Source organism: Mercenaria mercenaria, chromosome 19, assembly GCF_021730395.1.
Source record: "Mercenaria mercenaria strain notata chromosome 19, MADL_Memer_1, whole genome shotgun sequence".
Lineage (NCBI taxonomy): Eukaryota > Metazoa > Mollusca > Bivalvia > Venerida > Veneridae > Mercenaria > Mercenaria mercenaria.
The window spans coordinates 19,097,107-19,115,564 of NC_069379.1; the positions used below are offsets into that span (position 1 = coordinate 19,097,107).

Consider the following 18,458-nt stretch of genomic DNA (forward strand, 5'->3'; position numbering starts at 1 on the left):
GACCGACAGACCGGCCGACCGACCGGCAAGCTCACTCCTATATACCACCCCCACCCCCACCCCAAACTTCGTTTTGTGGGGTATAATAATATGAAGTCGCATACTATAGACATATTCAAATATTCATTTTTTTCTATTTGATGGATACAGTCATTAAAAAAGTTACGTCAGATAGTGATATAATACTAAGAGTACCGTTGAATGAGTATCTCCAGATTATAATGCGGTATAAATGTGGTACGTTTGTTATAGTGATTATATTTGAAATTGTAAAAAATTTACTTAAAACAGTGTATATATTATTATTTTTTGAATATTAATTGCATTGAGAAATTAAAGAGTAACATGTTGATTTTATATGAAGAATAGTGTAAATTTTAGTAACTTTTGAGTACAATATAGGAATTATTCCAGTTAAGCTTGTACCAGAAGGGGGTCAAGTCCAATGTGCATATTTCCTTCTCCCTACTTCTTGTAAAGTAAAGTGTTTATTATAGTGTCCCCCCTACTGAAGGGACCGGCCAATCTGGCATAATAGACACCTACATACATTGAACAGCATTACTTCCCAATTCCTATTTTTTAATGCTATGCACCAGGTAGGCAGGCAATTGGTAACCATTATTTAACTATCCGGCGGGGTACCAACCGGCGTCTATTCAGTAACAAGACTCGCCTCTGACAAGGCTCGAACTTTCGACCTCCCGATTACGGGACAGTTGCCTTATCCCACCGCAATTCTTGTATTAAGCCATTCATTTATATCACCGGAAATAATTACTATATCACCGGAAGTAATTACTATATCACCGGAAGTAATTATATCACCGGAAGTAATTACTATATCACCTGAAGTAATTACCGTCAGATCATAAAGCCTTACAGAAACCACACTGACAATAATATCTTTTGAAATATCTTTACTTTTATGCAGATACAGTTGCAACACTCTGTTTATTAAACTTTGGCTAAAAATTAAAGCAACTCTTTCCTTAGGAAAGCTATTTATAGCATGAACAAAAATCCTTCTGGTTACACTTTTGTTACATTAACCCTTAGCCTGCTGCAGGCGAATTTAACAGCCTTTGCAAACAGCTTGGAACCAGATCAGACGCCGATTAAATCGGCGTCTGATCAGGTTCCAAGCTGTTTGCTACTCTGACAATATTTCTTCCAATTTTGGAGCAAATTGAATGAACTTTACAATTTTAGCAGACGACATTTCCAGAAGACGACAATTTAGCATGCTAAAGGTTATACGATATACACTGAATAGGTTTACTGTAAAATCATTAACTATCGCGGAGATTGAATTTCATGGATTTCAACTTTCATGTCAATTGCCCATTCATTTCAGCTCTATGTTTGAATTTTGAAATTAATGCATTCATATCTCCACAAAATGGCTGTTTTGTACAAACCACAAAATCTACTGCATCAACGAAATTAAATGCTTTCAAAGTAAATTGTAAAATGCGTTTGACATGTTCTCCCTTTGATGTTTTGTTGCTCTCATATGTGCATAATTCTGTTCTCATGCTTTCCTAGATTAGAAGTTGCAGTAATAATCATTATTTAAGATAAGCGAGATTTTCTCCTGTCGAACTTCTTAAAAACAGTTATATGTGGTTGGCATACTCGCAAATAAAATATACCACCGGACACGGCTTACGACGCTCATTTCCAAAATACTCATTGTATTAGAAGTTCAAACAGATTATGTCAAAATTACCTAAAACTGTTGCTTTCAAAACAAACATATATGTAACATTAAACGCTTTTATCAGCATTCACGTCACTACTGATTGACGATGGACGAATATTCTTTGCAAATTAATTTGAAAGGAAAATTTTGACTAAATTGTATGGACAACTTGTTGAAACTTTGACTATATTGCTATACAGTAGCTGAAATTGTACCGACAAATTGTCCAGTGTGCTAGAACTGGTTTCACCAAGTTTCTACAGAATCACATTTTATTAAAAAGAAAATATTGATGTCTCTACTAAAAGATTTCCTTTGAAAATGCAAAGTTAAATTTTTCGGACATTGCCTTGACAGTTTTTCCCAAAGCTGGTGGTCCACAGAAGAATACTTTCACTTTCCCCTTATTTTCGGCTTTTATTGCATTGAAAATCTGAAACAGAAAAAAAATATCCGAAATCATTACAAAAAGCTGACTTCATACAGATCAGCAAAACATGAAATATGTAGGTTCAGTTTTCGTCCTTAAATCGGTGGCTAGTACATGATTTCGCATCCAATACTACATCTAGCACAATCTACAAGAATATCAAAACATATTGTATTAAGAATTAATACAACGTTTTATCTCAGCTTACTCTTAAAAATATATTTTATTGATGTTGCTAAACAATTGCACTGGAACTTTGTTATTATGATTCGTCAACTTTTCCTATCTGATGCTTGGCGAGTATCTAGAAGGAAGGGATTTTCCAGTGAAGTGCTTGGCACGTACTAGAAGTAAGGAATTTTCAATGCAATGCTGGCGAGTACTAAAAGTAGGGGATAAATAAAAGGGATTTTTTCAATCAAATGCTTTGGGAATATTAGAAGTAAGGGATATTTCAATCAAATGCTTGGGGAGTACTGTAAGTAAGGGATTTTCAATGATATGATTGGCGAGTACCGGAGATAAGGAATTTTTCAATCAAATGCTTGGGTAGAACTAGAAGTAACGGACTTTTCTATGAAATACTTTAGAGTACTAGAAGTAAAAGGTTTTCTTCAGCGTAATGCTTGGCGAGTACTAGAAGAGAGGGATTTTTCCATCAAATGTTTGGGTAGAACTAGAAGTAACGGACTTTTTTATGAAATACTTGAGAGTACTAGAAGTAAAATGTTTTCTTCAACGTAATGCTTGCAAAGTACTAAAAGAAGGGATTTTTCATCAAATCGTTTGGGCAAGTACATAGATAAGAGAAAGATTTCAGCATGTCCTTCGAGATACTAGAAGTAGGGATTTTTCCATCGAATGTTGGTGCGAGTGGATTTAAAATTAGGTACTTGTAACAATCAGAATGCTTGGCGATATAGAAGTAGAGGGATTTTTCAATGAAATGCTTGGTAGGGCGACTTTTGAATAAGGATGAGTAGTTTTTATCATAATGCTTACGATTACTAAGGAATTTGTTCAATCAAATGCTTGGGTAGAACTAGAAGTAAGACTTTTATGAATACTTAAAGTATAGAAGTAAAGGATTTTTCAAAGCAATGCTTGGCGAGTACTAGAAGTAGATAGGGATTTTTTCAATCAAATGCTTGGGAATACTAGAAGTAAGGATTTTCAATGAAATCTTGGAGTACTAGAAGTAAAAGGATTTTTCAGAATGTTGGCGAGTACTAGAAAGGATTTTTCAATAAATGCTTGGTAGAACTAGAAGTAACGGACTTTTTTATGAAATACTTTAGAGTACTAGAAGTAAAAGGTTTTCTTCAGCGTAATGCTTGGCGAGTACTAGAAGAGAGGGATTTTTCCATCAAATGTTTGGGTAGATCTAGATGTAACGGACTTTTCAATGAAATACTTGAGAGTACTAGAAGTAAAATGTTTTCTTCAACGTAATGCTTGCAAAGTACTAAAAGAAAGGGATTTTCAGTCAAACGTTTGGCAAGTACTAGAAGGAAGAGATTTCAATCATGTCCTTCGAGACTACTAGAAGTAGGGATTTTTCCATCAACTGTTTGGCGAGTGTTAAAAGTAAGGGATTTTTCAATCAAATGCTTGGCGACTACAAGAAGTAATGGGATTTTTGAATGAAATGCTTGGCGATATAGAAGTAAGTGATTTTTAATCAATGCTTCAGACTACTTCTAAGGAATTTCTCAATGAAAGCTTCCGGTGCTTTGACGTACTAGAAGTAAGGAATTGTTCAATACAATGCTGGCTGAGTACTACTAGGAAATAAAAGGGATTTTTTCAATCAAATGCTTTGGGAATATTAGAAGTAACGGATATTCAATCAAATGCTTGGGGATTACTGTAAGTAAGGGATTTTCAATGATATGATTGGCGAGTACCGGAGATAAGGAATTTTTCAATAAAATGCTTGGGTAGAACTAGAAGTAACGGACTTTTTTATGAAATACTTTAGAGTACTAGAAGTAAAAGGTTTTCTTCAGCGTAATGCTTGGCGAGTACTAAAAGAGAGGGATTTTCCCATCAAATGTTTGAGTAGATCTAGAAGTAACGGACTTTTCAATGAAATACTTGAGAGTACTAGAAGTAAAATGTTTTCTTCAACGTAATGCTTGCAAAGTACTAAAAGAAAGGGATTTTTCAATCAAACGTTTGGCAAGTACTAGAAGGAAGAGATTTTTCAATCATGTCCTTGGAGACTACTAGAAGTAGGGATTTTTCCATCGACTGTTTGGCGAGTGTTAAAAGTAAGGGATTTTTCAATCAAATGCTTGGCGACTACAAGAAGTAATGGGACTTTTGAATTAAATGCTTGGCGAGTACTAGAAGTAAGGGATTACAATCAAGTGCTTCGAGACTACTTCAAGTAAGGAATTTCTCAATCAAAAGCTTTGCGACTACTAGAAGTAAAGAGGAGTTCAAACAAATGCTTTGTGACTACTAGAAGTAACGGATGTTTCAATCAAATGCTTGGCGACTACTAGAAGTAACAGATTTTTCAATCAAATGTTTGGAGAGTAGTAAGGAATTTTTCAATCAAACGCTTGGCGGCTACTATATATAGAAGTAAGGGATTTGACACTAAAATGCTTGGCGAGTACTAGAAGTAAGGAAATGCAATCAAATGATTCCAGACTACTAGTAGTAAAGAATTTTTCAATCAAATTCTTCGCGAGTACTAGAAGTAAATGATTTTTCAATGAAATGCTTGGCGAGTACTAAAAGTAAGGGATTTTTCAAATGCTTGCGAGTACTAGAAATAAGGAACGTTTCAAACAAATGCTTGACTACTAGAAGTAAGGGATTTTTCAATGAATGATTGGCGAGTTCTAGAAGTAAAGGGTTTTTAATCAAGTACCGGGTATTTTTCAATCAAATGCTGAGCGACTACTAGAAGTTAGGGACTTTTCAATTAAATCCTTGAGGAGAACTGGAAGTGAGGAATTTTCAATGAAAAGCTCGGCGAGTACTAGAAATAAGGGATCTTTTAATCAGATGCTTGGCGAGTACAAGGAATAAGGACCTTTTCAATCAGATGCTTGGGAGTACAGGAATAGGACCTTCAATCAAGCTCGAGTACAGAATAAGACTTTCAATCAGATGCTGGGATACAGGAATAAGGCTTTCAATCAAATGCTTGGCGATGTACAAAATAAGGACATTTCAATCAAATGCTTGCGAGTACAAAAATAAGACCTTTCATCAAGCTTGCAAGGACTAAGGTAGCGGTGATCCTATAAACTCTGATTTTGAAAGATGTCTCATCAAGTCACAGCAGGAAACATAAATGTATTCACGACCATTGGATTAGGTTTTAAAGACGTTGGTGTCCATAATAGTCTCAAGTCTTTTGCAGCTTTATGTATATTTGAAAATGTCTAACGGTAGTGTTAAATTCCAGGACGTATCTTAAAGTGTCTGACAGAAGTGTCTGCACAAAATGCTAGTAAAGAGTCAGTTGGTCCTTTGCATTGGCAACGTTACTGTATCGTTATTTTGGAGAAAATGGGAGATGCTGTCAGATACTTTCAGAAAACAGAACACCATTTAACCGAAATGGCACAATGATATTACCTTGTTCCAGTCTGGCCTTCCAGGTTCTGTCTTTGTTCTTAAACCTGTGATTAGATCTCGTCGGCTCTTGTCATACATCAGATCCAGTGCAATCTATAAAATAAAAATCATGCTTGACCTTCTATTTTTACACTGAAAACGAATCGGCTTTTTTTTTCATATAAATGATTCATCTGAAAGAAGGTAACAGATTGAGAATTATACAAACAAATGTATTAACAAAACGCGATAACTGTGGCCTTTATTTACTAATACCGGATCAACCCATATAAAAAAGTAGTCGCAACTTGACCGCGATGGTTGACCTTCAGCTGATTATTCATATCGATTATTTCATTGTAGAAATAAAGGGTGATGAGGGCATATATATATATATATTTATATGGAATAAGTTTGTATACAGTGCAGTATCAAAGTATGTATACTTACATTTGATCAGTTAAAACTTTCCAATACACTAATTTATAATTACACAAATTTATATTTCCATTATCTCATGCAGCTCGTGTTTTACGTAGACTCCTTTTCAATAATAGGTTGTGCCTCATTATGTATTATAATACAAAGGTCAACCATCGGGGTCAAGTTGCGTCAACTATAACAATGAAACACATTATATGACAAATGTCTAATATCGCAAGACCGATATAAGTAGCGGCGTGGTCTAGTAATTAACACGTACGATTTTTAAACTTAGGTGCTGGTTCAAATACAGGACAAGCTACCTTTTTTATTTTTCCAGTATGTTTTTACCTGGATATGGGATACATGTAAAACTATCTGTATCATGATTTTATCGTGCGCTTATCCTGGGAACTTACTGGCATTTTTTTCAGAGGATCTCATAATAGAATAGATATTGAATCTATAAACATTGCAAAATGAATACAAAAACTCTTGCAAGGAAAATATAAAATATGAGAAAAAAAATCACAAATTCTAAAGAAGATATATAAAGGACCTGCAAAAATACAATTTTAAAAAGAGGAGCTCGAACCTGCACCTTACAAACTTTAAAAGAGTAGAGGTCCGACACATTATCCGCAAGACTACAAGTCTGTTATGGAATAACGCATCGTATTTAGAGTTGAGAATATACAATATACAAATAAACACCACTTATCGGATAAAACAACTGCTTTTACTGTTTTTGGATTTTACCAAGTACCGTTAGAATAAAATTATTGCGATCCATTAATATACAATTCATTTAGAATTGAAAAGAATCACATATCGAGGGCGTAGAGCTAAACTGGTCTATGTGAATATAGTAGGGATGGGAACGAATACTGAAATCAGTATTCGAATATTCGGTTTGCCATATTCGAATATATTCGAATATTCGGTTTGTTTTAATGGAAGCTTTAAATTCTTATTAAGTGATTGGTATATACACAATGTATTCATTTGTTTTAAGCGTGGATCATCGTACGTAACAATGTCAAAAACTGTTTGTTTCGGGTAACCTGATCCTAACTAGCAAAACCTGCCGATCCTAGCGTTTTATTTCACGATTCTGTCAGTATAATCATGAACATATTTAACTAGTTCAGTGTTTTAGCTTCAAAATGATATAAAAACTCAAAACGATTATAATTTAGACCGTCGCAATTTTATCTAGGTCGTCCAATTCAAACACGTGACGCGCTGTTGTATTACCGCCGCCATTTTGAAAATTTTCAATCGGCGTGTAAAAATCGTCGTGTAAAAAGCAAGTAAACCTCCTTCAACATGAACTTATACATCAATCATATGTTATTTCTTGATTTTTATTATAAAGTACTTCGAATTTAATTCGAATACGACCGATTGCCGATGAAAACCGATTCTGTGGATGGTCTGAAACGTCGTACAAAATATTGTGAAAAGATCGACAATGTCTACAAGTTTGGTATATTGTTTTCGAAAAAAAAATCTACAACTTGTTGCATAAAACAGGCGCCAATAAAAATGAACAAAAGATAAAAAGATATCACATTTACGCCTGATACAAACTGTTAATCCGTAGCGATGACCCCAGGTAATTATGCATTGCAATTTTCTTGTTAATTGGACATCTTTTGACATGCATCTGACACATTGACGCCTGTTGCAAACTGTTAAACCTTAACGATGGCCCCTGCCAAATATGCATTGCTATTTTCTTGTTAATTGGACATCTTTTGATACACGATAAACCAACATGAAATGGTTTTATTCTGTAGAATTAGCATGCTCATATTGCCCAAAACCAATGATACTTATTTTGAAATTTTTTTACGAATATTCGAATTTGATTTTCATATTCGAATATTCGACCGATTTTCGAATATTCGAATATTCGTTCCCATCCCTAGAATATAGAAATAGAACCAGATAGACCAGTTTTGCTCTAAGCCCTCGATATGTACAAACAGAATTGATATACAGATAAGCAACTTTTATGCCATCACCATTTACGCATTAATTATATGATAATTGATTGGCTCAGTTGCACTTTGTAACAAACACTCGTATTAAAATCATATTGTGCATCAAAATATTTCTACTGCTATTTAAAACCAATGGCTGAAATGATTCGTGGCACATGTTTTTTCTTCTCACTTCAAATGCTGGACATTTTAGCTAAACAATTAAGTACACTTAGTATTTATAAATATGATAATGATTATATCTATTTTGTTGTAAGTACATAACACCTAAATAAAGAGGCCAATGTTTCCCTGTCAAAACCTCTTTCTACTTAGTGCTGATGTAGATTTTTTAAAATATGATTCCCAATACCATCAAAATCAACATCCGGTTATTTGATAACCCTTGGTTTTTGTTCAATTTGTCAAAGTCGTCGCAATTAGGAGTATTCATTAACGTAAAGTCTGTGTCTATTTGAAAAAGTTCAGTGCCTCACTTTTGACATTTAACTTCACTTTAATTTTTCGAACATTTAGCCAGCTGACAAGTTCCGTAACTGTCAAGTACGTTTTTGTTGTTTGCTTGTGCTTAGCATTTTAAAAACGAGTAAATCCAGATTTGATGGCCGTGCTTAAGAAATTTGTCTTTCTAGTGTTTAATTTCCTACCTACATTGTTATAACATGGCTTCATATGACTTAAGTGTTGTTATATTTTCTGGGCCTTTGGGATCATGGAGTCCATTCAACATATTTGTAGCAGAGTTCCGCTTAAGCCGGTGCTAGGGGGCGTGAGAAGTGTTGCACATTTCATTACCTCTCATAAACAGACTCAATCAAACAGAGTCTGTTATTATTCTTCTTGGTTGCATTCTTTCCCTCCAAAGGATCTTTTTACAGATTTTATTATTCATATTTTTCAATGTAACTTATTACTTTATGATTTGACAGATTCGCCTTATTAATCGAGTCGTAGGAAGCTAAATAAAATATACACAGTCAAATTAAAAACGTACATATTAAATGACTTAAAGTAATGGGCTGAACATAATGACATCATGACCTTACTGTTATCCCTATGAGCCGCACCATGAGAAAACCAACATAGTGCATTTGCAACCAGCATGGATCCTGATCAGCCTGCGAGAGAAACCGTTAGCGAACAGCATGGATCCTGATCAGCCTGCGAGAGAAACCGTTAGCGAACAGCATGGATCCTGATCAGCCTGCGAGAGAAACCGTTAGCGAACAGCATGGATCCTGATCAGCCTGCGAGAGAAACCGTTAGCGACCAGCATAGATCCTGAACAGACTGCGCTGATGCGCAGGCTGGTCTGGACCGATACTTGTCGCAAACGCACTACATTGGTTTCTTCATTGTGCGGTTCATATGTGTGTTTGACATTCTCCGGTCTTTTTACGAAAGTCACATGCGCTTTGAGCTAAATTTAAGTCCGAAGAATGCCGAATAATTTAAACAAATTACGTAATTAAACGGAATTTGCCGAGTGTCTCGACGGGTCCACTACCTTTTACAATGTAAGCTACATACTTGAAGTCCTATTCCTTTCATGTCTGTCTTCTTCTGAGCAGCGGTCATGTACATATGCATTTGTATACAGTTCTCGAGAATCCCATGATGGCTGCTCTGTTCAACCTCGATCTGATTGAGTAACGTCAAGAACCATTCAAAACTTTTCTGGTCTCTGTTTATCCATATAAAATCCACCTGAAAAACAGTGAACACGGTCTCTGTTTATCCATATGTAATCCACCTGAAAACCACTGAACATGGTCTTTGTTTATCTAGTACATAAAATCCACATGAAAACAAGAAGGCCAAGATGGCCCTAGGTCGCTCACCTGAGAAACACACCATAACAGTGTAAACATGTTTGACCTAGTGATTTCATAGAAAAAATATTCTGATCAATTATCATTAAAATTGGAGCAAAAAACTTAAGTATAAACAAGTATTTTTCTTTGATTTGAGCCAGTGACCTTGTTTTCGACCCCAGATGACCCATTTTCGAACTCGGCCTAGATTTTATCAAGGTTATCATTCTGACCAAATTTCAAAGATCAGTTGAAAAATACAGCCTCTATCGCATACACAAGCTAGATGTTGACAGACAGACGATAGACGCCGGACATCGAGTGATCACAAAACTCAGGTTTTTGTTTATCCACATAAAATCCACCTGAAAAAAATAACAGGGTTTCTTTACTTTCCGTATAAAATCAACCTAAAACAGTGAATATAGTCTCTGTTTATGTGTATAAAATAAACAGTGAACACAGTCTCTGTTCAGCTGTAAAAACTCATCCTTTACTGACGACAAATGGTGCGTTACTTGATGAAAACGGTAACTTTACTAACTTTCTAAAGATAGATTATAATAATAAAAATAGTTGACATTCTAGTATAATTATGATCAAGAAAAAATCCTAATTGTCTAAAAATCAGCATGGTATTTGTGGATCTCTGATTAAAAACAAATATATCAAAGTCATACACACAAACTTGTGTATTATTATTCGACTTTATAAAAATGATCATTTTTATTAGCGACTATGAGATTATTTACTAAACTCTACATTTTAGAAAATGTCCCTTTCATGAAAATGCGGCTAAAATTGTAGTTTCTCTACAAACTCCCAGTATGAAAATACGCTCGAGATCAATTTTTTCCAAATCAGACTAACAAAAACTGAACCACATGGCACTTTTTTAATTTGCAGAATGTTTTTATATACTAAGGGTAAACAACAAGACCGCTTCAACAGCCTAGTTGTAGAGCGTCCGCTTTGAGTGCGTGAGATCGTAGTTTCAATCCCAAACCGCGTCATACCAAAGACGTGAAAAATGGTACCAGTAGCTCCCTTGCATGCATAGCGCTCACCATGAAAGGGGAAATTGGTCTCTTCACTCATACCCTCATTGCGATGGATTCCATCAGGAATGAGGTGTCGAGAATGATTAATATAAGTTGTAGAACTTGTTTCACAATCGACCTAAGATAAATTAGTATAAACGAACTAAAGCGGGTTTAATCAAATTCTTTACCGTAAACATGTTTATCGAAACACGCACAACCATCATAAAATCAAAACGAATTACACACCTTTCTTAATTTCATGTCAAACGTTTCTTCTTCCGGATACCACACGTGTTCGCAATTTGGACATTTTTGTCGAACAGCATTAAATCTGTACCATACACTTTGTAAAATTGAGGCCATTGGAGTCACGCCAATACCCGCCCCAACAAGTACCGCATGATCAGTGTCAAAGACCTCTCGGGTTCCTGTCCCATACGGGCCGTCAATGTAACACTGAAAATATGCAAATAATCAAAAACATATGAGCCGTGCCATGGGAAAACCAACATAGTGGGTTTGCGACCAGCATGGATCCAGACCAGCCTGCGCATCCGCGCAGTCTGGTCAGGATCCATGCTGTTCGCTAACAGTTTCTCCAATTCCAATAGGCTTTAAAAGCGAACAGCATGGAGCCTGACCAGACTGCGCGGATGCGCAGGCTGGTCTGGATCCATGCTGGTCGCAAACCCACTATGTTGGTTTTTTCATGGCGCGGCTCATATAAATATAGTGGGAATGATACCTTTCGTAACGTAAATAAAGCTTTATGCCTTCAGATCTATTTAAATATTACAGTTTAGAATACATATAAGCTGGTTAGGAATTGCCGTAGGTAGATACATGTATTTATATTCTGTATCTTTTGTATGTGTGTGCATTTTTTTTCTTATTTTTTTTTCATTGCAAAATACTCTTTTTTTTTAAATAAAAACAATATACAGACTACTCCCAAAGCGTTACTTACGCTTTAGAAATTTGGTATAAGAATAGACGGAATTCAGCATTACTTTATTTCATAAACAGTGTCATAATATGAAAAGACATACGTCCTTTGAAATACCGTGGGATGTCTTGAATAAGCCTGTTCGGCAGTAAATTTAATATTAACATACCATATATATATACCATATTTCAGCTACTACCTATAATAGCGCAAAGTATAGTGGTTTATCATTTTCGATATTTTCATGTCATGCGCTATCTGTCTGTTTAGTTTTTAATAAAAATGTTGATGTTCATTTCGACGTATGTCCTTTTCAATTAAAAACACTCGGCGGAAGAGATTTACTATCATTAGAAGCTCCATGGGCGGGATTTCAGTTCGTTTTCTCTGTTTAAAATGGTTTATATATATTGTCTACAATATAAGTAGCATTTGGCTCGGCAAAGGTGCTATAATGTCACGGACATATAAAAAAAAATGAATATGCGGAAATCGGAATTTTAGAATTGTCTGATCCGACCTTAATAAAGTAATCTTTATGAAATGGCTCTCTATTATTTTTATTATTTTACAAAATGGAACTTTATGTTGTTCAAACATAAAGAAACTAGATTAACATGTTTGTACCAAACCCATTGTACACAACATATATAGAAGATAGTACCACGTATATAATACAAAGAGGTTACCTTCACTTTCACAATTTTATGTTTTTGTTTTGGCTTTTGTCCACGCCCTGATGCACGTCTTGATGATTTAGAAAGCACTGTGGGACGTCTTGAATATGCCTGTTCGGTAGTAAATTTAATATTAACATACCATGTATATTTATACTGTATTTCAGCTACTACCTATAATAGCGCCTTGACGCACCCCTTGATGATTTAGAAAGTACTGTTGTACGGCTGGAATATGCCTGTCCATAGAAAATTAACATACCATAACATAAACTTTATTTCATCTCATGCCTATAATAAGAGCATTAGTATTCAAAACAAACTTACCTAAGTACCTCTCATCTAGCAAATTCTGGCAACTCAGCAGATATATACAAAACACATTTTCGTGATTTATTTAATTATTATTAAATTTTGTTTATTCATTTATTATTTTTATGTTTAATGAGAGAGCAAATAAGTCATTTATCAAGAAAATGTTAAATTTTAATTAACTGACAGATCATTGTAGGAATTAAAGGCGTGTTCTTTGATATCACTGATATTGGAAGACCAGTGCGCTAAGCTAATTGCCAAAGGACGAACTCGTAAAAAATGTTTGTTTCCGGTATCCCGACCATTCCTAAATTTTTGCCCGACCCTAAATGTTTTCATAGCCTTACAGAATATTTGTTTCAACTTTGTGACAAAAAGTTGCAGAACTACACTTTGTATGGTCAGTGATGTTAGAAATTAACTTACTGATGCTCTAATGCATAACCCCCTTATTTGTATTTATTTTTTTGACACAAAAATAATTTCCGAAACGTCTTACTTAAAAAAATATTCCAAAAAAATCCGACAAACCTACCCTATTTTTTTTGAGCAGGTTACCGGAAACAAAGAATGTTTTAGGCCTAATGCAAAATGCTATTTGCCAAACGCTTTATGGTACTGACTGTCAAGCGGTAACTGTCCTATGGATTTAGCATTTTAGTTTTATTTTTGCAATTAGCATTGCTAACGTTCCACACATTAATTATCATTATGAATAAAAAATATTGAACAGATTATCTTTCAATACCCGCCTGCTTCTTTTTTTACCTTAGATTTTCTACATAAAATCCTGCAATAAGCAAAACGAAATTTCTTGAATCAGAACTGTTAAACGTTTGACGAAACCTACACGTGGAACTAAATCAAAATTGACAGATAAAAAAGGAAGTATTTTGAAACTGACAGCTGGAGGTGAATTAAAAAAAAAAGACGGAAAATTGTCTGTTAAAGCCATGTTTCAAACACGTTGCAACATTCTTGGAATGAAGCAAGAAAAAGCGGTGCAGAGGAATAAATTAATATAAGTTTGTCTGCGTGGATCTAAACAAAACACAATATTTAACGCAAATCAAGAACATGAAATATTCTAGTAATCTATTTGACAAAAAAAAAAACAAAAAAAAAAAAACAAAGGATGAAAGCATATGTCTAATTTATTGACTTCAAAACGTAACCTCTTCAACATCCAGAAGGTCCTGTCCAGCTGGCTAAAGATATGAGGCAGAGAATTGAGTAAAATCAAATTATATGATAATACAAGTGGCTTTGCAAAAACGTTAAAGTGACATCATCTAAACACTTAAGCATGTTGTGCTGCTATGGTATATTTGACCTCGCTGAATAACAATTAAAATCAAGGTTACCAATGGTGATTTCCTTAAGGAAGTGGACACGTATTGACAATTGAAAAAGTACGTATACTCCATTATGCGATTTCGGCATTCTTCGGTTTTATCGGAGAGCCACGTGCGCGTTTCGCTACATTCAAGTCCGAAGAATGCCGAATTTCTAAAGGAGTATACGTAATCACACGAAAACTGCCGAGTGTCATTCCCGGTCCACTACCTTCGAAGGAAATACCAAACAATATGCTTAAGTGAACACATCGTCTATAAAAAAGATGAGATATTTATAATTTAACAACATTTTCTTCACATTCAAGCAAATAAAGAAGTGTCAACGTAAACACAAGATTATGTATAAACAGGATGCCAAAAATTCAGTATAATGTTTTCTACAAATCATTTACTTTAACTGGAGTTAAAATGGCAGAAGATGTTTTTATTACCTACCTTTTCAAAGTTTTCAAATTTTCTGCTAGCTCTTCTTCCTAAATAAGAAATACAGAAATATGGACAGCTTATAAGAAAGAAACATTGCATTCAGTACAGCGGTTTCTTTTCAAGATCACTTGATACCCTTTTTACACAATTCCTTATTCTATGCAATTATGCAATGCCAACTTTATAATTATACATTCGTTATAAGCAATGTTTCTATCAGATCTGTTAACTAACGGTTATGTTCATCCAGGCAATTCTTACAAAAAAGGGTTTTTGCAATTTTAATTCAAAACAAACTGTTCAAGTTTTAAAAACTGAGTTCTAAAACAAACAGAGATTTGAAAGCAAAACAAAAGTGAGCAATTTCCACTTACTATAACTTGCCTCCAGGTCTTCAGCCTCTTCAATATTTTCCGGTGCCTCCAAGTTGTCAAAGTGTTCATAGAGTTTATTTGTCCAGTGACCGGCAGACCGAACATGTAACCAGATGTAACCTGCAATTATAAATAGAGGACCCGTGAGGTCAATCGTTTGTTTCCGTTTGATTACGTATCCTCCGTATGCAATATCGGCATTCTCCGTATGCCGATCGGCATTCCGGAGTATGTATCACAGGCGCACCAGGTCTGTTTTTAGTCATAGCCTTGTCATTCATGTACACAAATGTAAATTCCTGTTATTATATTTTATATGATGCATTCTTTTGACGAAGACTGCGGTATAATTGACGTCTAAAATCGTTTTAATCAAGTTTAAATGAAAAGCTCTACCGGAAGTTAAATTATACTGGACCTTCCATTTCCGGTGCCGAGCTGATTGTAAATGGATGCCATTCGTGTGTTGCTATTTCCGGTATTTGAATGAAAATATAATCACCAGGCTTGTACCGGAAGTTCGATGGACGAGTGATAACCAAATGGGTAACCTGCAATAGAGACTGGTGATATAAATAACTAACTGACTGACTTAAACATAAGAAATAAAAGTAGAGTATTTTAAAAATCCTTTATTTTAGATCAGTCATTTTTCAGTAAAGCATGTGTTTAAATGAAATGATATGATTCAAATTCATGGCTAATATTGAACAACTGACAAAAAGCCGTTGTAAAGAAACTGACAAAAAGCCAGTATAAGAAAACTGACATAAAGGCTATTGTAAAGAATACAAGATGGCCATAATGGCCCTATATCGCTCACCTATTATCGTTGCACTTAAAGACAAGATGGTCAAAAAATCATAATCAAGATCAATCAAGAGAAATGAAAAATAAATCTAAGTCCTCAGAAAAAATATCTAAGTCCAAAGGACAGGAACAACAAAGAGAAGAAATTTAACCAAAATGAAAAAAAATTCTTACACGGTACAGATATGTCAAAATACACCTAAAAATCGGAGGTACCATCCATGTTGTACCACAGAAAAGTGTTCTCGGTTTTTCCCTACGGCCAAAAATAAAAAAGTTACTAAATAAGCTATTTACAGTAACATAAAAGGGAAGTAATTAAAAAAAAATTGTAAGTGAACAAAAGAAGGATCTGCTAAATAAAAACAAGACTGCAATGAAAAGCAAATGCAGAGCAATATACACATAAAACAAAAGTCATATGACCTTTGACCCATAAGTGTTCACCATGAAGTGAGCCATCCGACTCAGCCGTAGGCTCTGCACGTCGTTTCAATGCGGTGAACATTTGTGTCAGGTTTCTTTGAAATCCTTCAAGAGGTTCAAGAGTCACAGAGCGGAAGGGAAATTGCTAACCAACAGAAAGACAGACGGACACCGAGGCGATAATATGATACGTCCCTTCGGGCGTATAAAAAGGAATCGAGACCTTATGGTGACACAAGTTGTGTCCAAATTTGGTTAAAATCAAATCATAAATGAAGCTGTTTTTGTGCTTAAGGTCAAAACAGCTGATTTTGGTCTTTCAGGAGCCATAACTCTGGAACCCATTATGGGATCTGGCCGGTTCAAGAAATGAACCAAGATCTTGTTGTGATACAAGTTGTGTGCAAGTTTAGTTAAAATCAAATCATAAATGAAGCTGCTATTGTGCAGACAAGTCAAAATAGCTAATTCTGGCCCTTTCATGGGCCATAACTCTGGAACCCATAATGTTATCTGGCCAGATCAAGAAAGGAACCAAGATCTTCTGGTGATACAAGTTGTGTGCAAGTTTGGTAAAACTCAAATCATAAGAAAAGCTGCTATTGTGCAGACAAGGTCAAAATAGCTAATTTTGGTCCTTTCAGGGGCCGTGACTCTGGAACCCATAATGGGATCTGGCCATTTCAAGAAAGGAACCAAGATCTTATGGTGATACAAGTTGTGTGCAAGTTTGGTTAAAATAAAATCATAAATGAAACCACTATCGTGCAGACAAGAAATTGTTGACGCACGGACGCACGTACGGAAGTATGCAGTATGCAAATTTGGGCTCAGACTGACGATAGACGACGGACAAGCACAAAAGCTCACCTTGTCACTGTGTGACAGGTGAGCTAAAACGTACACTATAATAAGTCATACCAGGAAAGGTCAATTGTTCAAATAGGAAAAACTTACACCCGAAGGAAGAAGATTGACCTCCTCAATATAAGTGTCCCCAAATCTAGCCATCTTAATGAACTTTGACCTACATATCTTCTCCAGAATGAAGATTACTCCTGGAACTATGAACCACTTCCAAAAGTGTGGTCCGTGAAGAATGACCAAGATCCAGAATGGTACATAGAGTATGTGAGTCCAGTAAAACACCTTAAACGGAAAAAATATGTATATTATACCTGAATAACTAAATATGAAATAAAGTCTTAAGTAAAAACTACATAAATTATAATATTTGTCACTGTTCATCTCCAAACAGATACAAAACTCACTTATGGCAGAATTTAGTTAAAAACAATACTGGTTGGTAACCTATATCCGGGCACGAACAGTTTCCAGACACATTTAATTACCGCTTTATTTTGGCGTTATTCGCGCTGTCGTTTTATTTGGATGTTTGTTCTTCATGTCAAAAATTCCACTATTTCACAAGGCTGTATGTTAGGTTTTATGATAATACCCCACCTGTGTTTACAAAACAACTTCGTTTTGTGACCCCATTTGAGGTCCCATTGCACCAATATTTCGTATCAATATGTGATGACAATATCAGATAGAGATGGGGCTGAAGTTAGTCAATTGTTGGCTTTTTATTTACACTGTCCCGTATCTTTGGAACATGGTGGGGGTGGGGGGGGGGGGGTAAGAGTGAGGTTGGGTGGGCACCATAAACCGGTCTAAGCTCCCCAGTGGTGTTTTTGCCACTGACCGTTCCAAGGCGGTGCCCTACTTTGTTTGTTCGTTTTGTTTTGTGTGCGAGTGTGTGTGTGTGTTTTTGTGAGTGATGTGCGCGTCTGCGTGCTGTGGGCTTCGTTTTTGTGGAGGCTACGTTTTTGGTAGGTGGCATTCCCTGTTTGATATATGTCTTTGTTTTTCATTTATGTCTTTCTTTTAGGAAATAATGGAGCCGAAATATGAAAATTTGTCCGGTTACTGGTTCCCAGTCAGTACTGTTATTTTTTTCTACTTGAATATTAACTTCTCATGGATAAATGAGTAATACTTTAAAGGTAACTCGTTGTATAAAGCGGTAGACCAAGGCCATATCCCTCTATCTACATAGAGGATTATGCATATATTCTAAGACACGCTAAGTCACTTGATTGACAAAAGAGAAGTGTTCT

At 35.4% G+C, this 18,458-nt stretch overlaps 1 protein-coding gene across 7 annotated transcripts in view; it reads right to left on the reverse strand.

Moving 5' to 3' along the window:
- Positions 1-903: 903 nt before the first annotated feature.
- Positions 904-18,458, reverse strand: part of LOC123541688 (NADPH oxidase 5-like) — a 68,107-nt gene continuing 50,552 nt past the window's right edge. For all 7 annotated transcript variants that reach the window (XM_053531065.1, XM_053531064.1, XM_053531061.1 and 4 more), the window contains 9 exons: positions 17,293-17,484; positions 15,518-15,650; positions 15,100-15,219; positions 14,735-14,772; positions 12,639-12,737; positions 11,250-11,459; positions 9,677-9,853; positions 5,736-5,828; positions 904-2,138 (listed from right to left, as the gene is read on the reverse strand). In XM_053531065.1, coding sequence (XP_053387040.1) covers positions 2,007-2,138; positions 5,736-5,828; positions 9,677-9,853; positions 11,250-11,459; positions 12,639-12,737; positions 14,735-14,772; positions 15,100-15,219; positions 15,518-15,650; positions 17,293-17,484 — 1,194 coding nt within the window. In that variant the 3' untranslated portion in view covers positions 904-2,006. The remainder of the gene's footprint in view (positions 2,139-5,735; positions 5,829-9,676; positions 9,854-11,249; positions 11,460-12,638; positions 12,738-14,734; positions 14,773-15,099; positions 15,220-15,517; positions 15,651-17,292; positions 17,485-18,458) is intronic.